Consider the following 26692-nt stretch of genomic DNA (forward strand, 5'->3'; position numbering starts at 1 on the left):
TAGGCCTAACGAGTCGCTACAACTGCATACCAAAGTATGCCTGAAAAGCAGCCACGAGGACACAGTTCTTTGAAGTTGCCCTACCCCGCTCACTGCACGAAGCAGCTCAGCGCAAAGTCCCAGCCCTATATTGAGCCACAACACGAGAAAGCCTGGAACCCCCTCTTGTAGAACGAAGGGACAGACCCTATTTACAGCAGTTGAGCAAATAGCAAAAATGTCGGCACAAGGCAAATTGAAATATTAAATTTGAGTGCAAATCAACATATTTTATGAACAGCTGTCGAATATTTTTTAAATGCTTCTAGGTTAAAGCGCTGGCGGGGTGGTGTTTCATAGTTGTGTTATCAAGAATAAGTCAATGCAGAGGCCGAATTGTACTTATGTACACAATTTTGTGCAACCAAAGTGTTTCCAACAACATTTTACAAGTGAAAGGCAACGATGTTATTTCCTCAGCCTATCCTCCTGTTAGAACTTTCGTGGAAGCCCAAATTATTTGGCGAACAAGGGCATGCTCCCTTCAAAATCGGAGTTTCTCATGCCTTATAGACATTAATGTATAAAAACATAAGAAGTTTGGATCCCGAAAGTCATCCTCCGACTTTTTTCAGATTTTCCACACAACCTTCCGGCCAAGGATTCTGCGACGTTACACCAACAACATCCACAGATTGCATGCATACCACCCCACAGCATACAGAGACATATGCCCGTGGTATGGAAGCACACCGGTGCTCTACCGCATCACCTGGGAATGTACGGCACACACCGAAGAACAGAAAGGGGACAACAGCAGAGAGATGTGGGAGGCCATGCTGTCCAGCCGGGCCCTTGAGGACCAGCGGAGGCTGGTCAGGAGGGCTGAAAGGATGGCGAGAGCCAGCAGTGCCTTGGAATAGAGGCCCAACCACGCGGCGTTGCCCCGTTTTAGTGGCAACGAAGTCTTTTTCGCAAATAAAGTTTTGTTATTCTGGCCAAAAACTACATTAATCAAAGCCAACACTTCGAACACACAGGTTCAATCCAGCGCTTTCGGGAGTTGATCTGCTTACAGTCATAACTGAGCCCTGAAAACTGCTTTGCCACAATACCAAAGTGTAATGCGGCGAAGTATATAAAAATATGAAGAGGCCATTGTAATGGCACAGTGTATCTCAAATGTCGGAACCAGCATTTTTTTTTTTTTTTTTTTTAAGTTAATACAGTCAAACCTCGATATATCGAACGGCGCGGCGATCGCGAAATAGTTCGATATATCCAGAATTCGATATAAAAAATCACGAAAAAAATGCGTCAACAGCTTGCTGAAAACAACCAACGAACCGTTCGAGCGTGGTGCAGTAAATACTCACTTGAAGATTCAAACATAGTATTTATTGTGTTGGTTTAAAATATTGAAAAAGAGTAGCCTGCTTTTTGTTGGCCATGGCGTGTTTGACGACTGCGTCCTCAATATAGTCCAGGCGATCCATAAGTGATAGGCCGGTGCCTTCAATCGCGCCGCAGTGGCGGCGCACAAGGGCCGAGGCAGCTACGACCTCAGCTGATGTCGGGAGCGGGGCACCATCAGCGCTTGCGGGATCCACCTTGGAAGAGTCTTCATTTGGCTGCTCAGCAGTAGCTTCGGCGACAAACTCCGCATCCGTGAGCTCCGCCGTTCGGAGTTAGGCCTGTGGCGCACAGGCCTAACTCCGAACTCACGAACACTGCGAGCACAACGACCGATGCCTGCCGATGCTACGGGGGAGGAGCTTGCAACAAGTGCACAGTGTGCCATTGACACCATAGAGACTGCAACGACTGCAAGGCTGCGGCAGGAGTCCGGGTGGCGCGCCCATGCCTTGTCCCGAAACTCTTGTCCCGAAACGAGCTCGAATGGAAGACGAGGCCTTGAGCAAAGCGATTAAGGACTCTATATGCGCAAAAAAAAGCGAAGAGGAGAGAAATGCTGAGTCCTCTTTCGAACACTTAAGAGGCAAGCTTTCTGCTGTATGCAGTAATGATTTCTGGACCATCAAGGCCAACGATCGTTGTGTGAAATATTCTCCGCATCGAAGATAATCGTTCACTGCACGTGAGGTTTTCCGTCACTGTGCTTGCTGATCTCTCTCACTTGCAGTCTCAGCAGGTATGATCAAGCTGGTTTCATTACCATGCGGAGGCGCAGTTCCAGACGCAGTGCGCGACATCCGAACGTTGTCCTCACTGCTCCAGCAGCTGGAAAACCACATGACTGAGACGCCTGAAGTTGCAAGTCCGTCGAAAACAGCGTCAGTGTTGCAGCATATCGGCTCCTTATTGAATGAACTGTCGCAAGACAGTGACACGACCGAAGAATACACTGCTTTGTTTCGTTTGCTAAATGAGCAAATAGCTCTCGCACTCGCTGCCCGCATTCGTCGCTACAGTGCTGAAACAGTGTTTTCTAGCATCCTGCACTCCATATCTCCGCACGCTTATAACTTTGCCAGATCAGCGTCGACGTTGACTTTACCCATCCTTCAACCCTGCGCCGCATTTGTTCCAAGTATGGAGGCGATCCACTGAAGGAGCAAAACGAAGCGAACTTCCTCTCCTACATTCGAGAAAGAGTGAAGTGCATGCAGCCGCACGAAAAGACGGTGACGCTAATGGTTGATGAAATTCATATCAAGCCATACTTCGATTATAAAGGGGGCAGCATAGTTGGATCTGCAGCCAATTCTCAAGAGGCAGCCACAACCGCTCATGTTTTCATGCTTCAGTCGCTCTTGTCATCAAACAAAGCTGTGCTTCACATTCTTCCTGTTGCTAAAATGACTGCCGAAATTCTACACGCGTTCTGCAAGAAAGTAAATTTAGAAGTGGAATCTATGGGCCTCAGGGTCATTGCTGTAATTACAGACAACAATTCCCTCAACCGGAAAATGATGTCGTTTTTCTCAGAGAAACAGGAAGTAAGCATTGTATATCCTCATCCAGCCGACAACAATCGGCCTCTGTTTTATGTCGTAGACCCTGTGCACATACTGAAATGCATCAGGAACAACTGGATGAATCAAGAAAACGAAGGAATATGCTTTTACTTTCCTGAAGTGAGCCTGTCAGGAATATTGCCCGACGGGCCGCCCAGAATGAAAGCAGCATCATTTGAAGCCGTACGGCAGCTCTATTCACTGGAGCAGACATCGTTTCTCAAGCTTGGCTACAAGCTAAATTCCAAGGCAATCAATTCAACACCTATGGAGAGACAAAATGTAAAGTTGGTGTTAAATGTCATTAATCTGTTTGTATCAAACACACTTGAGACGCGTGGCGATGCCCTTGAAACCACATGTGCCAGTTCAACAGCTCTCTTCATAAACATCATATCGACGTGGTGGAAAATCGTCAACGTGAAGACCCCTTCGAAAGGTCGCCGACTGAACGACACCCTTCAAAATCCAGTGAATTCTACGGTAGATCAACAGCTGCTTTTCCTTAGTGGCATGGTAGACTGGCTGGATGCTTGGAGCAGCGTCAACATGAGCGGTGGCTGCTTGACAAGGGAAACACATTCTGCGTTGAGACTCACTTGCTACTCCCTCGTTGAGCTGTCGCGGTACTGTTTAGAAGGACTGAAGTTCAAGTATGTCTTGCTGGGAAAATTTCAAACTGACACTCTTGAAGATCGCTTCGGTCGCTACCGTCAGCTTGCTGGTGCACAATATCATGTTTCCGTGAGGCAGCTTCTGGAGTCTAAAATTCGTCTGCAAAAGCTGCTGATGCTTCCACAGCCAGACATCAGCAGCGAAAGTGACACAGAAATATCGCAACATAACTACTCTGTTCACATCTCAAATGATGAAATTTCCAACCCAAAGCATGACATGGAGGTCGTTGCTTATATCGCTGGATATTGTGCTCATTCAGCTCTGAAGAAGCTGTCATGCGCATTTTGCAGCAGCGTGCTCGTCCTTGAGAGCAGGAACATAGATGTGGAAGGTAACACAATGATTGACAACTTGTCAAGAGGAAGCTTAAAGTTTCCGCAGCCATGTACTGTGCACATGGTGCTGGTGACAACGCTTGTTGTCGAAAAGCTCACCAAGGGAGAAAATGCAAAGGCGTTCCTCGCGTCGAACAACCAACGTGGCATTGTAAGCTCCATTACCACATCACTGCTAGGAGATGTTGAGCAAGAGACTAGTGAAAATGGCCATACCTCTGAGACTATCGTGCGGCATGTAGTGCGTGTTGCAACAAATGTCGCTCTGAACAACTTTTGTAGACTTCGAAATGACACCATCCAAAGCACCGCACAAAAAAGGCAGCTGACAGAAAAATCAAAACCTTGAACAAGAAATGAGGTAGGATGATTTTAGCCTTTCGTCCTAATAAAACCACTTATACAAATGCATTTCTGACTATTACAGATTGATCACTAAAGTGTAAAGGCAGGCGTAAACAAATGCAGACCGCGCAGGAACAAACAAAGAACAAAAATAGAAACACCGGCTTTCAATAAGTGCCCACAGCATATATAACGAGAACGAGTGGTGACGACGGCCGGGGTGCAGGTGGGCAACTAGCGTGACGTCACGCTCTCCCTGGAGGGGCCTTGTCAATAGTCTAGGTGGTGTTGGCCGTGTCCAAGACAGTCGTCTCCGTCCTTTCCCTCCTATACTTTCCTCCTCAATCTTTACCTCCCACTCCCTTTTTCCCCGCGCGAAGCTGTGTCGGTGCCTTCGTATTGAAAGACTATAACAGCTCCGCGCTTTTCTCTTCTCTTTCTTCATTTAAGAACCTCTACCGCAAGGCTGCGGCACGCGTACGCCGTTACGTTAAAGTGGCGCTCTCGGCGCCATCGATGTGTGCAGCATTCGTAGACGCCCGCCGCTCTACCGCTACTTTCGAGAGCTGCGGGAAAGCTCGCCGCCTGTCAATGGAGCGCAGGCGGTTTGGGGTGGCCGAGTTCGATATATCCATTATATGTCAAACTTTGTTCGAAATAAAAAAATCAATAATGCATGCGATTACCCGCATGATATAGGAACCGTTCGATATAGGCAATAAATCGATATATCCGTGTTCGATATATTGAGGTTTGACTGTACATTTGCAATTAAAGCAGAATCTAAAAGGCAGCTTTGCCACCGTGCGAAAGTGAAATGGTCTTAAGCATATAAAATAATCTGAAAGGGCCACTGCCAATCTGACGTTGATTGTATTTGTCTGAGAAGTTTGAGTAATTACAGTGTGAATTGAATCAAATAGCAAACACTATTAGAAAAATATTCGAAAGTTTGCATATTCACGCACTCCTATTATCTACATAAAAACTGGCCACCCACAAAGATATCCGACACCCTCAATTAAAGCTTGCCTATGCACTATGGGCTATGTACCTTGATCTCTAAAACTACAATTATGCAACTCGCCATAGAGATGTGCAACTCAAAAACAAAGGGCTCAACCTGCTAACAAGTATAGAAACCATTGCCTAACTGTAGTGGTGTAGCCATTATTTTTCCTTTTTTTGTGGTGTGTGAGTGCATGTGCACATTTGCATATGTTCTCAGGAGGACTTTCGGCCCCTGAAATGAGACGCACCTGGCCTCTTGACCTTGTGGTCAACTGAGGGTGCCTGCTTGGGCCTCGGCTCAATGGAAAGTGCGTGTAGCTCCGCTTCGAGCTCTATGCAAGCGGGTGGAGATCTCCGAGGGAGCATAGGGGCTGGCTGTTGGTGTGGCCGGTCTTGCTCTCTTTCGTCTTCGGCCTGGCCAATCTCAAGGGCTGCTTCCTCGGGCTCCTCATTTCCTTTTTCCTCTTCCTCCTCTTCACCCACCTGCACCTTTTCCTCAGAGCTGCTGCTGCTCCTTGACTTCTGGTTCACCTGCACAAGAGCACAACTCATCAATGACTGATGTGCTGCATTTCACGACGTGGTAGGAAAGACAACATATCAAAACACTCGAGAGGTTCCAAATGTGACAACGAAAGACTAGGTACAATGAGGCTATAGCGAGCAGGCAGCAAGAAAAATGCAAGCACAGCACCGACAACTTGAACACTCTTAACCTTAAGGGGACATGCAATAGTTTTCCAAGTAACCATGGAATGGATTCCCTAGAGGAGCTTATAGCCTCACGAATTAACCGCCACGAATATTTTAGATTCTGTCCAGTATAAGCGGAGTCACAAGGACTTGTCGCACCCTGCAAATTAATTCTCTCTTCTGTCGTCCCGAAGAAAGTGTAGGAAGCTAAACAGGGAGGGATAGCACGGGGGAAGAAAACACTTCAAGCACGCCTCGTGACCTTGAGCACCTTATTGTTCCTCAAATGCATGACCTTCCAGTGTGATCGTACACACACAGGTAAACAAGTCGCAGCCTCCTGTAGCTGTCCCAGTAACAACCAAGCATGCCATGCTCAAGTCAGCCAATGTCAGACAATTGGCCTGCGAATGATTTTTGAGCCTGTAGCATCATCTGTAGAGAGAAAAAGCGATTTCTCGCTGACTGAGAACAAATGGTCAGTTCCAGGCCGCGTTCTGCACTATAGTATTTGGCTCGTGTGTTCTTGGGAGTCGTGATTGCCCATCGTCAGCCTTTATTGCAAAAAAAGTATAGATGTACAATTTTGCTATTTCAACAACAGTCCATGAGATGTTTTTAGTTAACTCTATTTCAACAAACACATCTGATCCTGAAATGAGCAAACACCTCATAATTCAAACATAGCTAGCCATCTAACACGCATTTAAAACCAATGGTGACAGCAACCCGCCACTCAAAAAGCTGCACCGTTGTGTCTATGGGGTGCTTAGCCCTAGATGTATTGGAAGAACCATTGTAGTCAGTCCTGTCGGACTCAGACACACGTTCGAATAATTTGGGAAAGGCTAATTTCAGGATTGAAATAAAAGTTTTGTCTCATGTGTAACAGGCAAGATTTCCTACCAAGGTCAAACTGACCTGGGGTGCTATCGCAGAGCAATGCCTTCGATTCCTTTTATGCTTTTCGCTCCTGATCAATGGCCCCATTGATAAGCAGACGGTTGGTGAGCAAGAGTGAAAAGCATAACACAAGAGGCACTGTTGCTCCATGATTAAAAGTACATTTACTTTAATTAAAATGAATTGCTAATGCTTCATCACAAAAGCATCATTTCACCAAGCTCCGCACTCTTCAAACTTCTTAAGCGTTTCCCTTGACATCTCACACTGTTAAGAAGATTCATTCGTGCACACGCAAGGCTGAAGAAACAGCCACTAACCTCATGCTGCATTGTTGGCCCAAGTGACTCGTTCTGCAGCGTTTCATATCTGAGATGAAGCTTCTGCATCTTACGGCTGCAACAAAGAGTTCCAAAACACAACACACACTTCTAGGAATTCACAATCTGTTAACGCTGACAAAAAAATGTCATGAAATAGAATTGCACATTCCCTTTCTTCCCGCAGAATCGAGCGAACTAAATATTTTTGTTTGCTCAGGTGGCATTTTTATGCTCAGGTGGCATCCAGCCTGTCTAATATAAAAACACCAGGCCTGTGCGGAAGGTGCAGCACAGTCACAGCGAAAGCTAGAAGAGCAGCCTTTCAGAGCGCCTTCTAAACACTCATTGGGTAACTGCTGCAAGCACACAAGCTTGATACCCACTACAGCATTAATAATAAAAATTTTAGGTTAGTAGGCCGGCATTCCCTATGCTATTTTTCGTCATTCTCAGAAGCGTGGTATCCGCAAAACATTTGCCAGGAATTTTGTGCCAATTGTTCATGCAGCAGCTGACGACGATGAGGAATTATGCCTGAAGTGGGTGTGCACCACAGTTAATAGTAGAACGAGAACAAGCTTTTGTAATGGGTTGGAGCATTGGACTTGTTACGCTACTCGCATTGTGCAACGACTGGTTGTTCTTTCCCTGTTTTAAAACGCTTTTTAAGTCGTATTACCGCGTTGCTTTGCCGACATCAAGCCTGCCTAAGGCAAGTTTACCAACAAGTCACTAACACCGGCGTAGCTCAGTGGTAGACTACTGGGCTGGCACCCAGCAGACCCGGGTTCGAATCCCACTGGGTCATTGGTACTAGGGTTTTCTTATTTCCTGCGACAAAGGTTATGGACACCAGCGGAGGCGGCGCTGCGAGAAACCAGAGTTGTGATCTTACAGCTTTCGCTGTAATACGCTGTTGCAAGGCAATGGTATGCAATAAACAACATTTGCTCGACAGTTAGTAAAATGATTGATATCACAACTCTACTTTGCAACTGCTGCAATTTTCGGCGGCGAATGAATGTTTCATGCATGTCATTGTCTTGCAGCAGGGTATATATCGGGCAGACTGCATGCTGCCTGAATAAGCGCTTGAGAAAGCACTAACGCGCACCAGGTTTGCATTTGTCTGCCCATTGCGGAATGTGTGTTTGCGCACCAGAATTTCCACACACACCTGTTTCGTACGCCCATCATGGCACGAATATTAGAGACATTGCTGAAACCCCTTTTTAGATTCAAAGCAGCTCTTCGACTCGTGTGTAACACCGTATGTATGCGCATCCTTATGTACGCACAGCAACGCGTGCCCCTCGTCACAGGTGTTGGCACGGTGCCAAGTACCGTATAAACCGGAATATAAGTCGATATTTTCAATAAAAGAACGAGCTAACATTGCTCTTCGTCTGATTTATAGGGGTGTCTAATTGACAGTGCGATACTGTCTCGCAACATGTGGCTTGCATGTGCATGAGAAGCTGGAAACTGCTATATCCGCATCCAAATCTAATAAGTTGTTTTTTCCTTCTCTCTTGTCTGTTTTTTTTTTTGCGTTCGTGATTTGCCTCTGATCTGTCCTAAGTTTTCCTCAGCTTGACATTGGGTTTCATTTATAGTATCTTTTTTTTCATTCACTAAACATGAGAAGCGGTACGAAAACGCAGTACTCATCTGCGTTTAAACTAGAGGTTGTTGAGTTTGCAGAAGCAAATCAGAATATGGCTGCTCAGCGCCACTTTAATGTATCAGAAAAAAGCCTGCGCTATTCGAGGGTGCAGAAAGGAAAGCTGCAGATGTGCGATCCTCGGAAAATGTAATTTGCTGGGCGAAGTGCGGTTCATCCACAGCTGGAGGATAGGCTAGGGAACTTTGTGTGGGAAGTTCACGCGAGCTCGCTGCCAAAAAAGACCGTGGATACCATTCGCAAGAAAGCTGTGTAACTCGCTCGAGAAGATGGGCTCACTAGAGAAGAATTTCGTGCACCAAACTCTTGGGTGCGTCGATGCATGACACACAAAGAATTTTCTTTCCGGTGGCGTACATCCATCTGTCAAAAGTTTCCAGACGAGTTCAAGGACAAGCTTATAAACTACGTGATGGGGCAGATTGACAGTGCTTATGAGACCCCCGTGTGGTCTGACATACTTTCGTCAACCATGATCCTGCAGTGTGGCGCCAAGGATATGAAGCTGTTGTCCACTGGCAACGAGCACTCGCGCTTCACCGTCATGCAGAAATGCATGGCAGATGGTAGAAAGCTTCCGCTCTTCATCATTTTCAAACGCAAGACAATGTTGAAGAACGTGTTCCCTCCCTGTGTTTTCGTTTGCGTTAACGGGGATACATGGACGAGGCCATGATGCTCGAATGGATAGAGTAGTCTGGAATCGTCGGCCAGGTGCACTGCTCCGTCTTTGCAGCATGCTGGTGATAGATGCGTTTTGTGGTCATTAACAGACACTGTGAAGCGCGCACTGGGCGATAGAAAAACTGACCTCGCCATGATACCAAGTGGTATGATGTCCACCCTCCAACTGCTCGAGGTTGTGCTAAACGAGCCGTTCAAGGAACGAGTGTGGCTGGAGTACCAAAACTGGATGTCCAGCGACAACCCAAAGACACCGACAGGCTACCTACAGAGGCCTCCGCTTGCGACTGTTTGTGGCTGGGTGCTTTCCGTCTGGTGTTCCTTGCCAGATTCCATGGTGGAAAATGCTTTTAAGAAATTTTCCGTCAGCAACTCGCTGTACGGCACGGAAGACAACGCACTGTAGGAGGCGGCTAGCTACAAACTCTCGTCTTCAGAAGACAGTGGTGCTTCGTCTGATGAATAGGAACAGTTGTGATAGTGGTTGAGGGGAGCTCCGATGATCGGGGGTGCGGTGCGCCCAATTCGCAATAAACCTCGTTTGGCAATTTTGGGTTGTTTTCCTTTTTTTCATTTTGGGTAACCTGAACTTGGGGTGTCGACCTATATTCCCACTCGACCTATAGTCTAGTTTATATGGTAGCTCAGGTTGCCGCTGCATATAGACATCACTCTCCCTCACCCGTAGCATGCTCACCAAAACGCGCACAGCTGCAGGCTACTCCACCCGCTCGCAACACCTCTCGCTTCGCCCTCTCCACCACCTGCAACGCTCGAACGCATGTCAAGTGGAAACACTCTTTCCGCTCATTTATCTGCAATGAAACTTGCATGAAACCCAACCTACCACCTGCCATGTCTTTGCATTTCAAACAAACGCTTACTCGAGTAGACACTACACTGGGTTTTGCTTCAAACCATTCTTCCAGCACCTGCGTCGATGCTCGTTTTAACCGGGTCAACGCTGTGCTGCTGCTTCGCATCTTATTAGGGTTACCTTTGGGGAGACGATCGTAATTTTTTTTTTTTATAAAACACTGATTTTTGAGTCATTTCGCACTCTATAGCGCTTTTAGATTGCATGCTTGCATTTCTGGACAGCAGCCGATTTCAAATGACTCTTCCTCATGTAACCCTCTTTCCTCTCGTGTTTTATTATATATATATTTCTTCTACAAATAAACAAGAGTTTCAGTCTGCGCTTGTTTGTGAGCCATTTTACTTTGTTTGCACTGCCAAGTTGTCATAATGAACCTACACCAATCATGTCTCTAAATTTTTCTGAATTGCATGTGTTAATTTCAGACCCCCCCTCCCTTTTCACTACCAGAAGAGGACTCATAACTTTCACTAGTCCACAAGAGGTCTCCAAAACATCCATGGCTAAAAACCGCTGCTTTATACGATGCCTTGGAGCATTATAGGCAAATTAAAACAATTTTAGACTATGTAAAAAAAATTTTCTGGAGGGTGCAGATGAAGTTTAAGAGCTGAATCTGGCCATATCTGACACGAACGTAACAAAATGCAAGCAAAATGAGTTTTTTCATACAAAGACAGGAAAAAGAACACCACTGTTTGGACTTGCAGGGGATGATGCAAGATAATATGGCTTCAGAGATGACGGGGCAAACAAACACCTGCGGCATGCCTCAACCTGTAGTACCTATAAAAATCAGGTGCAAGTTGGCTGGTGCAATATGTACTCTTCACAGAAAGGATTTGTCTAAAAACTTTCCTGCACCAGAACTACCATAAACAGAACTGAATAAATTAGCATTTAGGGCTTTTTCAAATACTGTAGAATCTCTATGATACAAATTCGAAGGGAGCCTGCAAAATATTCGTATCATCCAGAATTCGTATGAACCAAGAAGAAGTTAAAGTTGATAATGAAGATGAACAATAACTTTATTGGCAACTACTTCTTACTGAAATAAAGTCCACGAATGTTCTTGTGAACTTCCTCGCCTTCACTGTCTCTCAATAATGTGCTGCGGTTCCCTCACTCATGCTGCTGGCGCCGCGTGTTCACACTTGACATCAAAGAGAGCGAAAGCGGCCAAGCTCACTATAAATTCACTCGCTTTGCCGCTTAAGACTATTAACCTTGCCGCAAGGTCGACCAAAAAAAAATCAGTCCTGGAGATTTCGCACTGGATAATTCAAGCGAAAACGCCACAGCAGCCGGAAAATCATATCAGCGCAAGTCGAAAATGCTCAAATTTGTTCTGCCCCTCGTACATGCCACCATTGCTGCTTGAGAATTCATTCCATTTGGACCAGTTTCTGAGCATTAAAGTTCGTACAGAGTTCTAGTTATGCATGGAAAGCTTTGAAAGGAACTGTTTACACCTTTACAAACGTGGTTTCGAAAGATACGCCAGCAGAAACGAAACAAGCGGACGCAGTGGCGGTGACGGATTCAGTTGGCAGTGCAAAAGTGAGACACGTTGGGGCATGCAGATTCGCTGCTGCTGCACCTTCTTTTTCGGTGTTCTCAGCGATCGCAATCAAAACAAGGCTCTCAATGAATGTGTCTTTGTCAAGGCCATAAGCTTTGACGTGCAGCACAGGTAGTTCGCAATAGCCCTGACGCGATCCACTGCCGACGCCTTTGCCGCGATGTTTAATTTGTGGCTGGTTGTTTACGTCACTTGGTTTGGGAGCTAGAGCAGCCGGTGTAGCCAACGATGTGACACAAAAAGGCAATCTGCTATTGCGTGGCCCGATAACTGGTCTCAAAACTGTGTTTTATATAATGCAGTGGCAGATCCAAAGGGGGCTGTAGGGGCGATCGCCCCCCCCCCCCCCATAGCCTGTCAACACCCCCTCCCCATCTCTTCAGTGCTTGCCATCCACCTGCTATCACCAGTTAAAACAAATGAGTGGGACAACACTGTGAACACACATTAACAGTATTTATGCCATTACAGGGTTTTTGTGCTAGTAGAAACAAAAAGTAATAACCACGCCCCCCTTCCCCTTTCCTGTGTTAATTCAAGCGACCGCCCCCGCTAAAATGGGTGGCTGCATCCACCCCTGATATAATATAGTCCATCCAAAGCAACCTTGATTGATTTGTGGGGTTTAACGTCCCGAAACCACTATTTGATTATGAGAGATGCCGTAGTGGAGGGCTCCGGAAATTTCGACCACCTGGGGTTCTTTAACCTGCACCCAAATCTGAGCACACGGGCCTACATCCAAAGCAACCTTAACATTCATATCACGAAATTCGCATCAACAGTAATCGTATCATTTGAGATTCAACAACACGTTCAGCCCAAACAAACTGGAATTGTGCTTCCATTGTGAAGTCCAACTGCGGTGTTACAGCGATTACTGAGCTCGGCCGTGGGTTTGATTCAGACAATGGAGGTTGTAGTAAAAAACAAAAACAACAAGGAAAGAGCAAAAGCGGGAGAGAGCGCTATTCTGTTTCGTCTCATCATTTTCGTGCTTTTTATTTTCACTATGCATTTGTACCCACTTGCCAATGGCAACAATAGCGGTTGCATTTCAACGAAGGCCAAATACTAGACGCCCTGGTACCAAGCTCTAAATGCATGTTAAAGAATCCCAGATGATTGATATTTCCGGAGCCTCCCACTACCTGAACCTCATAATTGAACTGCTGCGCCTTGTTTCAGCCCTGGCCAAGACCCCAAAAACTTACACGTGCTCTTCCTGGATACATGCCAGCCTCTCCTGGAGTTCAAAAATTTTGGCGTCTCGTTTTCTCAGCTGTAGCTCCAGCTCAGTAATCTGCAAATCAAGAAAATGCAGCTCTAACCACGACAAGAACGTTGCCATAACAGGAGACTCAAGGGCAAGCAAAATGTTTAATCATCTTTTTGCTCAGTTTCAAGGCTGCAATGGCAGCTAGGAATAAAATTTAAAATATTTTCCAGTCACAGGAAAAAAAGCTGTAAAAATCAGTTATTCGCTGAAGCTTTTGTTTCTTGCAATTGCTACTACGTTACAAAACTCAGGAGGCATCCAGGACCTGTGTTTGTAAATAGCGCAAGGGTCTATAACCTCATTTCTGAACCTGCTGCAGATTGCGTACTACACTAATTCACACGGTTCCATGAAAAAAATGGATGTCATTCCCATCCTAGAAATGTACACACTAGTTCTCTAGCACCCGTACAAAATGTCTATTTTTTTTAATAATCTAAAAGTCTGTTCACTCACATTATTTCCACGGAACTTTTACAGCCTGCTTAAGAAACCCCTTTAAGACATGTTTTGCAGAAACGACTGCCGGCATTGCCGAAGCCATAAACTATTGCAGAACGAATCGAAGCCAAATTACAAAAACCGCACATCAGATACAGTTCCACAACTTACAAGGAACGTCGACAAGTCTAAACTACCGTATTTACTCACATAATCCTCGCACTTTTTTTGCCAGAAAACTGATGCAAATTTGGGGGGTACGAGAATTACGCGCGGAAAACTTTCGACAAAAACGCAGAGCGAAAAAGAAAACGAAGTGGCCGCAAATCAGGTTTCTCAAGCCAGCAACTTACAGCAACCTTTAAGAAGTTCCAATTAGAGCTTACCTCAACAATAAAAGCAGAGGTTCAACACAAGGCAAGATTTATTTGAGACACAAAAAGTGGAAGCAAATAGTCGGGAATTAGAATACCACACACGAAGCTTGTAGGCGTTGCGGGCGTAGCGGTCGGCGCTCAACTTCAGTCTTCAACCGCAGTTTCCTTCTGAAGAAATAAAGTTTACCATCAATCCAAGTTTTAGGCACGCAGCAGGCCCAACGCGTCTTGGTGGCTTTCAGCTGCCGTCACCAGTAGCGAACACAACACTCGTAGGCTCCGAAGGGCCTACCGGCGGCCCTGTTGCCGTTGTTTAGCGCATGATCTATCCCTTGCAACTTGAAGCAGCCGTGTGGCTTCAGCATCGCCCCATAATGTGACAAGATTGCCGACACAACATACAAACACGCAACGTTACTACATCCTGCCTGGCAGGATCTAGTTACAAGATCCTGCCTGGTAACGTTGGCAACGCACACTGGCCACTTCGGCTTGGCTTGGATTGAATCTCCATGCAATAGTAGGCTTGATCCTTAAGAGATGGCGCCAGATAGCGCGCGCTATCAACATCAGTGGCTGGAACGAGCAGACGACATTATTGCGGGAGTTTTCGGGGGTGCGATAATTACTCAAGGGAAAAAAAAACGTATTTTTCTCGGGCGATGTATGGGGTGCGAGAATTATGCGAGTGCGAGGATTACGCGAGGATTACCCTCGGCAACACTTTCCTGGTGTGGACTACAAGATACCATGCTCCGATTGCGAATCGGTGTACATTGGCACGAGTGGAAATTACTGCAAACGTCTTATGCAACACAAGAATGACGTCGCCAAGGGCCACACAGTGACAAATGCACTCGCAGAGCATGCCGAGAAGACGGGCCACGAGATAAGCTGGGACAACGCACGCATCGTGGCCACGGAGAAGAATTTTACAACCAGACTGAACCTCGAATCACTAATCATTCAGACGACAAGTAACACAATCAATAGATCATCTGGCACACTAAACCACGTGTACTCCCGGACTTTGCGTCATGCGCTCAACGTTACATAAGAACCTGTTGCTCAGCCGTCATTCCATTGTGAACAAGGGACCCGTACGGGTCCCGAAACGTCATTGTTTTGTTTGACATTGGTCAGTGACCTGTTTTTTCAACAATGCCTTTACCTGACCAGACGGCATTCCGTCGAACTCTCGACTACGTGAGCATCCGCCACAAGTATGGACAATCGGCTATCACCAGGATTCGTCAGTTCTTGAGTGCATCTACACGACTGGCAGCCTTCAAGACGCACCTGCGTTTCAACGTAACCTGTAAGTCCAAGCAACTCATCCCAAAATCTTTGCAGTTAAAGCACCCTGTGAAATCGGCATTCGGTCATAAAGTCATTTCGAAAGCTGAACGGCAGCTTCTTCAAGCACGGTTAGAAGACTGCAAGCAGACTGTGAAGCGCCTTGAGACTGACATTTTCTTCACAACACGCCAGCTGGAATTCATCATGCCTGAATTACTCCCTGAAATACATCTCGTGGCGAACCAAGCATCGCGACGACGAACAGAAAAGCAGGAAACGTCACAAGAGCGCAAACTGAGTGCTTTGCTAGAAAAAGGCAGGAAAACCAGAGGACCCATGTTCGAGGTCAGGAACTTGTCGTCATACGAGCTTACTCCTGCGGAATGCCAAGTTTTGAGCCGTGGTCTCAACTTCAACCAAGCAAAGCAGCCGGACACACGCAAAGTCGTGTGTGCTGTCGAAAACGCTATTGGTCTACTTGGAGAAAGTGAACGAGACGAAATCCGTACGAGAGCAGTAGGTATACTATCAAGAATTCGCAAGTCTGGCTGCCAGCAAGTCCTCTCGGAAGACGAGGAAAAAGCGATTAAGGCATTGCACAAAAACAAGAAGATTGCCGTACTTCCTGCGGACAAAGGCAACGTGACGGTTGTGCTTGACCGGTCGACGTACGAGTCGAAGATGACGGAGATAGTGGGGGACTGTACAACGTGCGCCAAGATTAACAAGGATCCTACCTCGAAAGTCCAAACGGGCCTGCAAAAGACGCTCTCTAGTATTTTTCAGACGCTTCCTGCATCAGCAAAAAGGTTATACTTCCAGCTGCTGTGCACCAATGGTTCCGCTCCAGCGATATACGGTTTACCGAAGATTCACAAAATCGGAACGCCTCTAAGGCCCATAGTAGATTTCACTCGGTCACCCCTATACAGCCTCTCAAAGTATCTTCACGGCATCCTGGCTCCCCTTGCAGGCAAGACTGAAACTAACCTCCGGAACACCAATGACTTCATAAGCAAAATGAAGAGTATCACTGTGGATGTCGACGAAGTACTGGTTTCATTTGATGTCTGCTCCCTCTTCACAAGTGTTCCTGTCGACCTTGCTGTAGACACTTCCAGACAATTGCTTCACAAGGACACGACATTGGCCGATCGCACACCGTTCGACGTCACCGAGCTGTGCACCTTGTTACGGTTTTGCCTATCCAACACTTACTTCTCGTACAAGGGTGAATTCTACAGGCAAGTTTTCGGTACCGCAATGGGAGCTTCGATTTCGGTCACAACTGCGAATATCACAATGGAAGCAATTGAGCAGAAAGCATTGGGAACATTTCAGCCGAGACCCAAGGTTTTTCTGAGATACGTCGACGACTGCTTCTGCGTGATAAAGAAGAAAGACGTCCAAGCTTTCCTTGACTGCCGAAATGGCGTCGAGACTTCCATCAAGTTTACTGTGGAAGAAGAAAAAGACGGTTGCCTCCCTTTCTTGGATGCAGTTGTAAAACGTACTCCCACAGGCCTCGCCTTCGCTGTGTACCGAAAGCCAACGCACTCCGGTAAATACCTCGACTACGAGTCAGTCCACCCGGTAGCCCACAAACGCTCAGTGATTCGGTCTTTAGTTCAACGAGCGATTCGCATTTGTTCCGATGAAGAAAGCCTGCAGAAGGAGCTCCGGACCATTGAAGATGACCTAATCAAGAATAGATACCCCAAGATTTTTATTAGGAAAACAACTAAATCCGTCATGCATAAACTGCAGTCAACTAGTCAGGCCATGCATAACACATCGTCTACAAAAAAGCGTGCATCGATTCCTTATATTCGAAATATAAGCGAAGCCCTAGCCCGTCTATTCAGAAAACGTGGTGTACAGATCGCGCATGTTCCCGCAAGCAAGCTTAAGGCTGAGTTGCTAAACGTGAAGGATCCTCTCCCTCGGCAACACTTTCCTGGTGTGGTCTACAAGATACCATGCGCCGATTGCGAATCGGTGTACATTGGCACGAGTGGAAATTACTGCAAACGTCTTATGCAACACAAGAATGACGTCGCCAAGGGCCACACAGTGACAAATGCACTCGCAGAGCATGCCGAGAAGACGGGCCACGAGATAAGCTGGGACAACGCACGCATCGTGGCCACGGAGAAGAATTTTACAACCAGACTGAACCTCGAATCACTAATCATTCAGACGACAAGTAACACAATCAATAGATCATCTGGCACACTAAACCACGTGTACTCCCGGACTTTGCGTCATGCGCTCAACGTTACATAAGAACCTGTTGCTCAGCCGTCATTCCATTGTGAACAAGGGACCCGTACGGGTCCCGAAACGTCATTGTTTTGTTTGACATTGGTCAGTGACCTGTTTTTTCAACAATGCCTTTACCTGACCAGACGGCATTCCGTCGAACTCTCGACTACGAGAGGATTACGCGAATAAATACGATAATTCTGTGGAGACTACTTTTCCAAAAGCAATTTTGAAAAAAATATTGGATTAATAGAAGTCATCACTTTCAATGTTCAGTTCTCTAAAAGACCCTGCATCCATTCCAGCCCGCAATCTGTGCAATACTCTTGCCAGCCCAAGCCACCCACCTGGTCAAGCTCTGATCCTTCAGTCTGGGACTCTGCGTTGTGTGTTGGCTGTACCGCCTGTGTGCCTAGTGACTGGCGATGTGGCGGCAAGGGCGTTTGGGTACTGTCATCTTTGCAGCCAGGTTTCTTTCCCTTCTCATCGTTTTCCTCCTCATCCTCTCCTTCAATGGCAGACAGGTACGAAGTGCTGCAGGGCGAGCTGGTACGCACGCTCTGAGCACCACTGTCGCTATCCACCTGGGAGTCACTCTGGTACCCAGCAGCATTCTGTGAAGCAGATGATCAAGCTTTTACTGCTGCTCCTGTTGCACAAGTGTTCAAATGATGGGACATTTATTAAGATTATTAATGACAACCAAACCAGACTGTTCGTTGCACCTATTTAAGAACAAATATACAAGCACCACCTCCTGAACTGCGCACGCCTGCCATTCATTTGTGCGAGTCATGCCAGGTGTTTCCAGCAACCATACATACTTTTTCCTTTCTAATGTAAGTACTAAGCACATTAATAATGAAGTTTCCCCAAGCACTAATGTCAGAATATGTGCCAACGTTTGCTAGCAATTTGAAGTTTCCCAACTGGAAACTAGCGACACGACTATGGAACTAAAGGTCCAGTAAACGAATACCGTAAAATTGAGAGCCGCCCCTTCAGCGAATAAAAAATTACCGGGCAAAGTGGAGAGGATCATTTTTCCGGAACGACCAAAATTTTAAGACGGCAGTAGCAAAATTTTGTTGCAAGAAAAAACAGTGCATGTGGACTTTAAAAAGTCTTCTTGTTAGTGGCACAGTAGGTTACAATGATGGCATGAAACAATGGCAATGTGGAAGCATGGCAAGGAAGCACGTCAGATAGGCCAACGTAACAGCTATAAGCGACAAACACTGGTCTTGGAGACTAAAATTTTGCCCATTTCATCATGGTGCCACCCTAGTACACAGACATCAAGGGTCACACCTTTGCTTGCAGGACCCTGTAAATTGTCAGGTTCATTGAGCACCTTTATACACCCAGTTCGGGGAGCAACCTTTATGCAGCGCTAATTTCAATGACTAATTTCAGGTTCAGGTGCTTTGCATGGGTGCATTGTATGATCGGGGTGCCAGGTTGAGGGCGGGCTTTCAGAGTGCGGGCAGGTGCGTGCAGACTAACCAGAATACGTAGGTTTGTGCATGACCAATCGCAGCATGACTTGCGCTACGCATCACAGATTCAACTTCTCGATGCCAAACGGAGGTCAGAAAGACCTACAGAAGAGGTGGGAGGGGGGGGGGGGGCTGTTTCCTGGAATCTGTGGCGGGCACCATTGCCACGTGCGGCATAGATCGTGACGATAATCTTCGCGAGTGGTTACCCTAAATGTTTGAAAAAATTTAAGACATTGTTAAGGTGCTCTCTTAGGGAAATTCAATGAAGCACCATAGCAAATTACTGCTCCCCAATTATTTTTTGTATAGTTCGAAATGCATTATTGTGCTTTAGAGTACACAATGAGCAAGCATGGGTGGTAGCCTAATATTCAAGGCACTTTTTTTGGGTCATGGGGACCCAGGTTTTGAACCCAATCCTTGTAAAGAAAATTTAATTTGATCAAATTTTGGTGCACACTAGCTGCGTAATTGAGCAGGATTTTTTTGACATCACTGTCATAAGATACACAAGTCAGTCAATAAAAGCTTCACTTAGAAACTTGATAACTGATGGGGTTTAACATTCCCCAGCCACGACTACGAGAGATGCCAATAGTGTAGGGCTCCGAAAATTTCAACCACCTGGGGTTCTTTACATGCATCTAAATTTAAGCACACGGGCCTGAAGCATTTTCTCTAATAAACATGCAGCCGCTGCAGCCGTATTTGATCCCAAACACCAACGGGTCAGCCAGTGAGAACAGCAACCACTAAACCAGCGCGGCAGGTGCTTTAAAACGTGAGGGGACTTTCAGAAGATACAGTGTCGAGTAATATGAAAAATAACTTCAGAAAGAATGCTTGATTCATTCGGTTCGGTGATGCCATTACAGCGCTCATTTGTCCACCTATCCTATTCTAACAACACGGACTAATCAAAACACAAGACTTAGTTTGCTGCAGCACTGTGGCTGCACAGCCTAAACATAAAAGTTTAAACAGTATTGGTTCTGTTTGTACTTTATAAATAGAAAGTTGATACATACGAGGCAAAACAGTTACTTTTTTCATCCCTTGCATGTAACAACACAAGCAAGTGGGAACTGTTTCTTCAATTTTATAAAGCCACAAAAATAGTTTCATACCAAAAAATGTGGCAAAATCACCGTACAAATCACAGCTACAACACGCAGAAAAGTAAAAATCCTGCGATTTTGCTTGTAAAGGTCATAAGGACAAACAATGGGCACCCCGCATGGGCACTACATCTCTCTTCTCAGCAACGTGCACTCGAGGATTATGTTGAATTTGCTCTTCTGCGCTAGGGACAGATGAAACTGAGTACAGTAAAAGCTCGTTAATTCGAACTTCGCGGGGATGCCCAATGAGTTCGAATTAAACCGAATTCGAACTAACGAAATTCACTGAAAAAACAGCAAGAATTGAGATCGGTTTGTTTGAAGATGAGACAAAATATTTATTTGCGAAAGTAATCTGTGATAACTTTCTGCTTCCTTTCTTTGAAAGTGATTGCCATCGCTTTGTTTTCCAATGCGCGAACGTGGCGGAAGGCATCCTCTTCATCTTCCTCGAAGCTGAAGAAGAGGCGCGCGACACGCATAGCCTCCATTACCTCCGAAGCTGTCGGACGCGTCGGCGCCTCATCCTCCTCGTCCTCACCCACGTCGACGACGAGTGCTTCCTCGCCAGTCACCTGGGCGATGATATCGTCGTCGGTGATAGTGCCACAGACCACTGCACTGCGATCTGCATCGACGTAGTCGCCGAAGTTCACGTCCCCCAGCGCATCCCGCAGTCCGGCAGGAATGACGTCGGCCTCACGCTCATCGAGCTCGCCCGCTGTGCCCTCAATGGCCACACAAAAGCCACTGTGGCGGAAGCAATTGGCAACAGTTGTTGCCGTGACCTGATCCCAGGCCCGCACCAACATATGCATGGCCGAGAGCAGCGTCACGTCGTAGCCTTTTGTACCGGCGGCGCACAACACCAAACGCTCCAACATGTGGCGCCTGTAAAAGCATTTCAAGTTCTTAATGACCCCTTGGTCCATTGGTTGCAAGGCTGCCGTTGTGTTCGGCGGCAGAAACGAGAGCTTGATCGCCTTCAAGTCCACATCAACCACGTGCGCTGAGCAGTTATCGACTACCAAGAGCACGCTTCTGTGAGCTAATTCAAACTTGCGGTCAAGCTTTATCAGCCACTGTTTGAATATTTCCCGCGTCATCCATGCCTTGCTGTTGGCTGTATACTCTGCCGGTAGTGTGCGGATGTTCTTGAAGCAACGAGGCTTCAGGGCCTTCCCTATGATCAGCAGCGGTAGTTTTTCTGTACCATCCATGTTTGCTGCGACCAAGACAGTAACGCGCTCTTTGCTTCTCTTCCCGCCAGCACAGGTGTCGCCTTTGTACGTCAACGTTTTACTTGGCAGCAGCTTATAAAATAATGCCGTTTCATCGGCATTAAATATATCGCGGGGCGAGTACTCTTGAAGCAGTTCTTGCAAAGCACCGCTTTGCCACTTTGCGCATGTCTCGCTGTTGACTTCTTTGCCTTCACCAGACACAGTGCGGAACACAATCTCGTGTCTCTCTCGGAAACGATGAAGCCAGCCCTCCGAAGCTTTAAAATCATCTATGTTGAGGCGAAGCGCGAAGTTTGCTGCTTTCGCCATAACGATAGGGCCGCTCAGTGGGATGTTTTGGCTCCTCGTTTCCTTGATCCACGTGAGCACTGCGCGCTCCAATTCGGGGTGCTTCGCTGAGCGAAGCCTCTTGCGACTGCCGGTGAACGCATCAGTTGCGTAGGCCTCCTCAATCGCTCTCTTATTCTTGATATATGTTGAAAGAGTGCTTTTTGGGATTCCATGCTTCCTTGCGATTTCAAGCTTGCTTGTTTTCCCACAGTCCACTTCACAAAGGATTTCTACCTTTTCCTTGAGCGTTTTGGCGCTCTGTCCTCTTCCGCGAGAAGTCATGTACACTAAGTGCGGTATGCTAGGTCCAGCAGTCGAAGGCAACACCGTCACAAAACCCACGGCACTGAACAACTTCGTAGCGTTGACGCACACGAGGCCTAGCGACTGAATGTGTGGCACACAAAGCACACGGGGAGGCGTCCAACACGACCACCACACGATGCGAAGAGCGCGCGCAGTCGCCCACAGAACACCCACGCGTAGCCTGTCGCAGTCGTGCAATGACGCCACGTGGCCACGTATCCAGGCACTAGATTGGATTGGATTGATTTGCGCTCAGCCCTTGCGCCATCTATCGTAGAGCCGTAAAAGCTTGCGGCGGAAGCATAAAAATACTACCACGCAGCGGCGCGCAGTTCGAATTATCAATAGAGGAGCCGATGCGCGCATGAACTAACGAGTTGGTTAACTCATAGACGCCTATACATTGTGGCCGGACCATGACCATCAGTTCGAGTTAACCCGAAAGTTCGAATTAATGAGGTGCGAATTAACGAGCTTTCACTGTATAGAGTTTCTGAATGCATTTCGAAGAGACTGGCAAACCCAAGAAGAAACTATGCATTTTCAGTAAACAAGCTTTTTCTTTTGATGATCGAAATCTGAAGCAATGACAATTATTAGGGTGAACATTCCAAAACCACAATATGATTACGATAAAATTCGTACTGGAGGGCTTTAGAAATTTTGATCACACTGGGTTCTTTAATGTGCACCTAAACGTAATCTCAAGCATATTCTTTAAAGTATTACAGTACACTGTAAAGGTGTAAAGACATAGGAACAAGGAAAACCGACAACTGCAAGGTTGCACCGTAAATGCCTCCTCTAGTTTGTTCAGGCAAATTATTTGTTGGCCGCTAGCCCACTCCACTCTATTTTGCAACAGACGGAGGCTTTCCTGCGTTTGTGCTACTGTTGGTATTTCGTGAGGCTGTTGGTCTAGTGGCTCATCTTCCTCTAAGGGCCTCGAAGCAAGTCTACTACTTCGGCCGGCTAGTCGACCAGGACTTTGCCACCTTCCCCCGTATCAGCAAAGGGAGCTTGTCCTCCCCGTTGCATTAGCACCGAACAACACTGTAATGCGTCCTTTGCTTTGTTTACAACCTGGTGAGGTTCCGCATGATGTAATGTACATGAACTTCGGCAACAGTTTGTAAAAGAATGCCGCCTCATTCAAGTTGTAAATGTTTCCATCTTCATACTGCTAAAGTAGGGCGCTCAGCTGATGCTTGCACCATCCGTCTACCACGACGCTGCCCACGGCTTCACTTTCCCCAACAACAGACTTTGAAGGCACTCTGTGCCGTTTCATTAAGGGTCAATCCAGCCCTTGCTGGACTTCAAACCTTGCTTGCCCATTTAGACGGCTAGGGCTTCGGCTTTTGTAGTCAACGCAGGCCCATTCAAAGGAAGGTTCGTACTTCTAGCGTTCTTCAGCCATTCGAGAAGCACTCTTTTACTTCAGGATACATAGAATAACGTTTCGCTTCTGTTTGGCTGAGATTCTCGAAGCCCTCCAGCATGACATTCTTATTCTTTAATACCGTGGATAATATTGGTGGTATTCTGAATTGTCTCAAGATTCCAGACTTCTTCCGACCTCCTCCTTCCGCCTCCCGTATCAGTTGTACTTTCCACTCCAATGTCAGACACATCCGTGCAGGCATCAGCAGTGCCATTTTCACTCGATCACTACACCCGCACAATGCGCACGCACAACATCACAGGTTCACACAGACCTCGCACTAAACACGCCCATGTACGTCTTCCTAACACCGATGGAAATAAACCAGGGGCCAGGGAGCATGCCAAGCCTCCGTGCTGGTCACGTGAAACAACCGCTTAGGCGCTACCAGCAACGTAGTGGTAAGCAGCCAGCTAGAGTGCCTCGATACACTTGTCCGCCTTTGAGTCATCGAGGCACTCTTCAGCTAGCATGTTGGCGAGCGCCTCCATTCCCAGGTAGGGTGTAGAGAGGGAGAATTGAATCCACGCCGCTGGAACTCGCGCCATTTGCGTCAGTCGGCACTGGCGTGCTTTAACCTGGCGATGCTAGCACAAACATCGCTCGCTCAGCGCAAGGAAGGCCACTCGGCTCGGCGGCGGTGGCTTGCTCGCGGCACTGAATGCAGATTCGCAACTTGTTACTTTGCTCTAAGCAGAGCAAGCTATCGACATGCTCAGAGTAATCAGGTCTAAAATACACATATTGGGGCCAGGACTGCCTGACACTTCGATAAAAGCGATCATTTAAATAAAGCCACTTCGTTGTAACGAGGGTTTACTCTACAGTGTAAGTACAGGTGTGGCATGCACAGGAAGCTCCCCTTGAAATATCAGACTGGAATTCGGACAACTTCAGAAGCATGATATCAAGCAACTTCTAACTGCACCTTGGCACCGACTGCCAGTGTGGAGAGTCCGTTGCAAAGATCGGCCGTGGGGGAGGTGTAGTAGCAATCATCATCGCCCTCATCATCGTTGTCAGGGTCTACATAGTAGATGAACGAAAGTAGGTCCTCATCCTTGCGTTTGAATCCTGGGTGCCCGTCCAAGAAGTCTGTCAAAGTGTTGTACGCAGCCAAAACCCGGCGAGCTTGCTCAGGTTGCAGTGCTTTCAGCAGGTCCTCCTCCTGGGATGGGCCATTCTCCAGCAAGACTGCTTGCAGGTGGCTGCACAAAGCAGTAACGATAGTTGATATGCAAAGCTATTATGGTACAGAAGAATGGGAAAGCAGGCAAATTAGAAATCGCACCTTACATCAGACAGTGCAGAGACCATCCACAGACCCAAAAAGTTGCAAAGGTCTTGGTCACTTTCACACTAAGCTGATCCCAACGCCACTCCTTGCATAGGTGTTATACGAGAAACGTGCAGCCTACCTGGTGCAACATTCCACTGCACCAATGTGTCGCCAGCATCGCAAGTGGTCACTCAAGCTTTCGCTAGCATGTTATGAATATTCTGTGCATCTGCTATGCTCGCGTTGTATGCGAGGACATCCGCGTGAAGGGGACATAGATAATAAACGGCAGTGGGGGATTGTTTTGGGGCCTCAAAAGAAAAGACAAATTATATGGAGTCAATCATATTTTCGATGCAACAGAGCATGGGCATGCGATGGTGTTTCCAAAGGGAGATTTATGCAGTCAACTTGCGTAAGCCTGGAAGCATAGCCCACTACCATTGATGTTTTAAGGCATTCTTTGTTTTATTTAGCCCATTTATGCTGAGTAAACGATAACATTTGTGTGTGAAACGTGTGAGACAACCTTTTGTGACGGCGGCAAGTAATACATACAATTGCTGAACTTCACGTAATGCATTTAATAATGTGTGGCAGTTCTGCGAAGTTTTCTGTGCAGTAGATATGCCTTAGCTGTGACATAGTGCAGCTTCACTTGTGCACGTGGTGTTATTAAGCGAGAGAGGTTGAGGAAAGGAAAAGACGCAACTTCTGCAGCCCTAAATTGGAGCACAGCTCAGCGTCTGTAGGGGCGGGGTGAGGGTATTAAATATATGGACAAGATAGAAGAAGAGAAAAGGCGTCCATGACTGAGGACGTGTGTCCCCAAGGAAGCGAAGAACCACCTTGAAGAGTGGTGCCACGCAGGAAAGAGGAGGTCCGTCTGTGTAGCCGCGGGCAGACCAAGGCGACAGAGTGCCATGGTCTGCGAGCAAGAGTACAAGGAGACAAATTTTTAAATTCTTGCAGTCCACAACACAATTTGCAAAGCATGCGGGGATTCTGCCTTGCACTTTCTTTTGCTGAAGATATACCCTTTATAAACTTGCGAGCGTAGTAGTGCCTCATACAAGCTGGCTATTATCAACCTGTGACAAAAACAGATTTGATAAGCAACAGTTTGATTTTTGGCAGAAAGGACATGATTATTACAGTGTAAAAGAACAATGAAGCATGACGCAGCTAAGCATGCATTATTGACATGGACATCCCACAGCAACTTTTCAGTGAACCAAACAGCAAAGGTTTTAAAAGCTGACAATTTCTATGTTTCGGATCCATAGCTTAAAAGGGCTCTTTGGAGCGCGTTCGCACAAATTATGCACTCCAGCAGGTTCAACTTCATGGTGCAGTTTGGTGTAACTGCCACAGTGATTGTAGTACCTTCCAACCGGCGCCCTCCTTGCCATGGCCTTAGAAAGAAAAATCAATGAATTCCAATACACCGAACTACAGTTAAACCTCGTTATATTTAACACGGGCTGTAGCAAAATAATGGATATAATGAGCGAAATGTTATTCCCCTTGAAAGTTCACACAGAAACCAATGTATTCAATACCTTGTTTCAACGAGGTAACATTTGCCTGTTATGGGATATGAGGAAGAAATTTCGCTAGGAAATAAAAATTTGAGCTGATGTAACGACAGCGCACAATGCACCTTTGAAAAAATGCACAACGCGACTATACTGAATTCAGCAGTTCAAAACTCCCACCCCACATAC

General features: G+C 46.6%; 1 protein-coding gene across 1 annotated transcript in view; it reads right to left on the reverse strand.

The window, feature by feature from the left end:
* LOC142814238 (uncharacterized) overlaps window positions 1-26692 on the reverse strand; it is a 64018-nt gene that overhangs the window by 25324 nt on the left and 12002 nt on the right. The window contains exons 8-12 of the mRNA XM_075892605.1: window positions 24615-24894; window positions 18087-18353; window positions 13293-13381; window positions 7243-7318; window positions 5575-5857 (exon numbers count right to left, since the gene is read on the reverse strand). Of these exons, the coding sequence (XP_075748720.1) occupies window positions 5575-5857; window positions 7243-7318; window positions 13293-13381; window positions 18087-18353; window positions 24615-24894 (995 nt within the window). The remainder of the gene's footprint in view (window positions 1-5574; window positions 5858-7242; window positions 7319-13292; window positions 13382-18086; window positions 18354-24614; window positions 24895-26692) is intronic.

The sequence above is a fragment of the Rhipicephalus microplus genome, chromosome 4 (genome assembly GCF_043290135.1).
Source record: "Rhipicephalus microplus isolate Deutch F79 chromosome 4, USDA_Rmic, whole genome shotgun sequence".
NCBI classification, from domain to species: domain Eukaryota; kingdom Metazoa; phylum Arthropoda; class Arachnida; order Ixodida; family Ixodidae; genus Rhipicephalus; species Rhipicephalus microplus.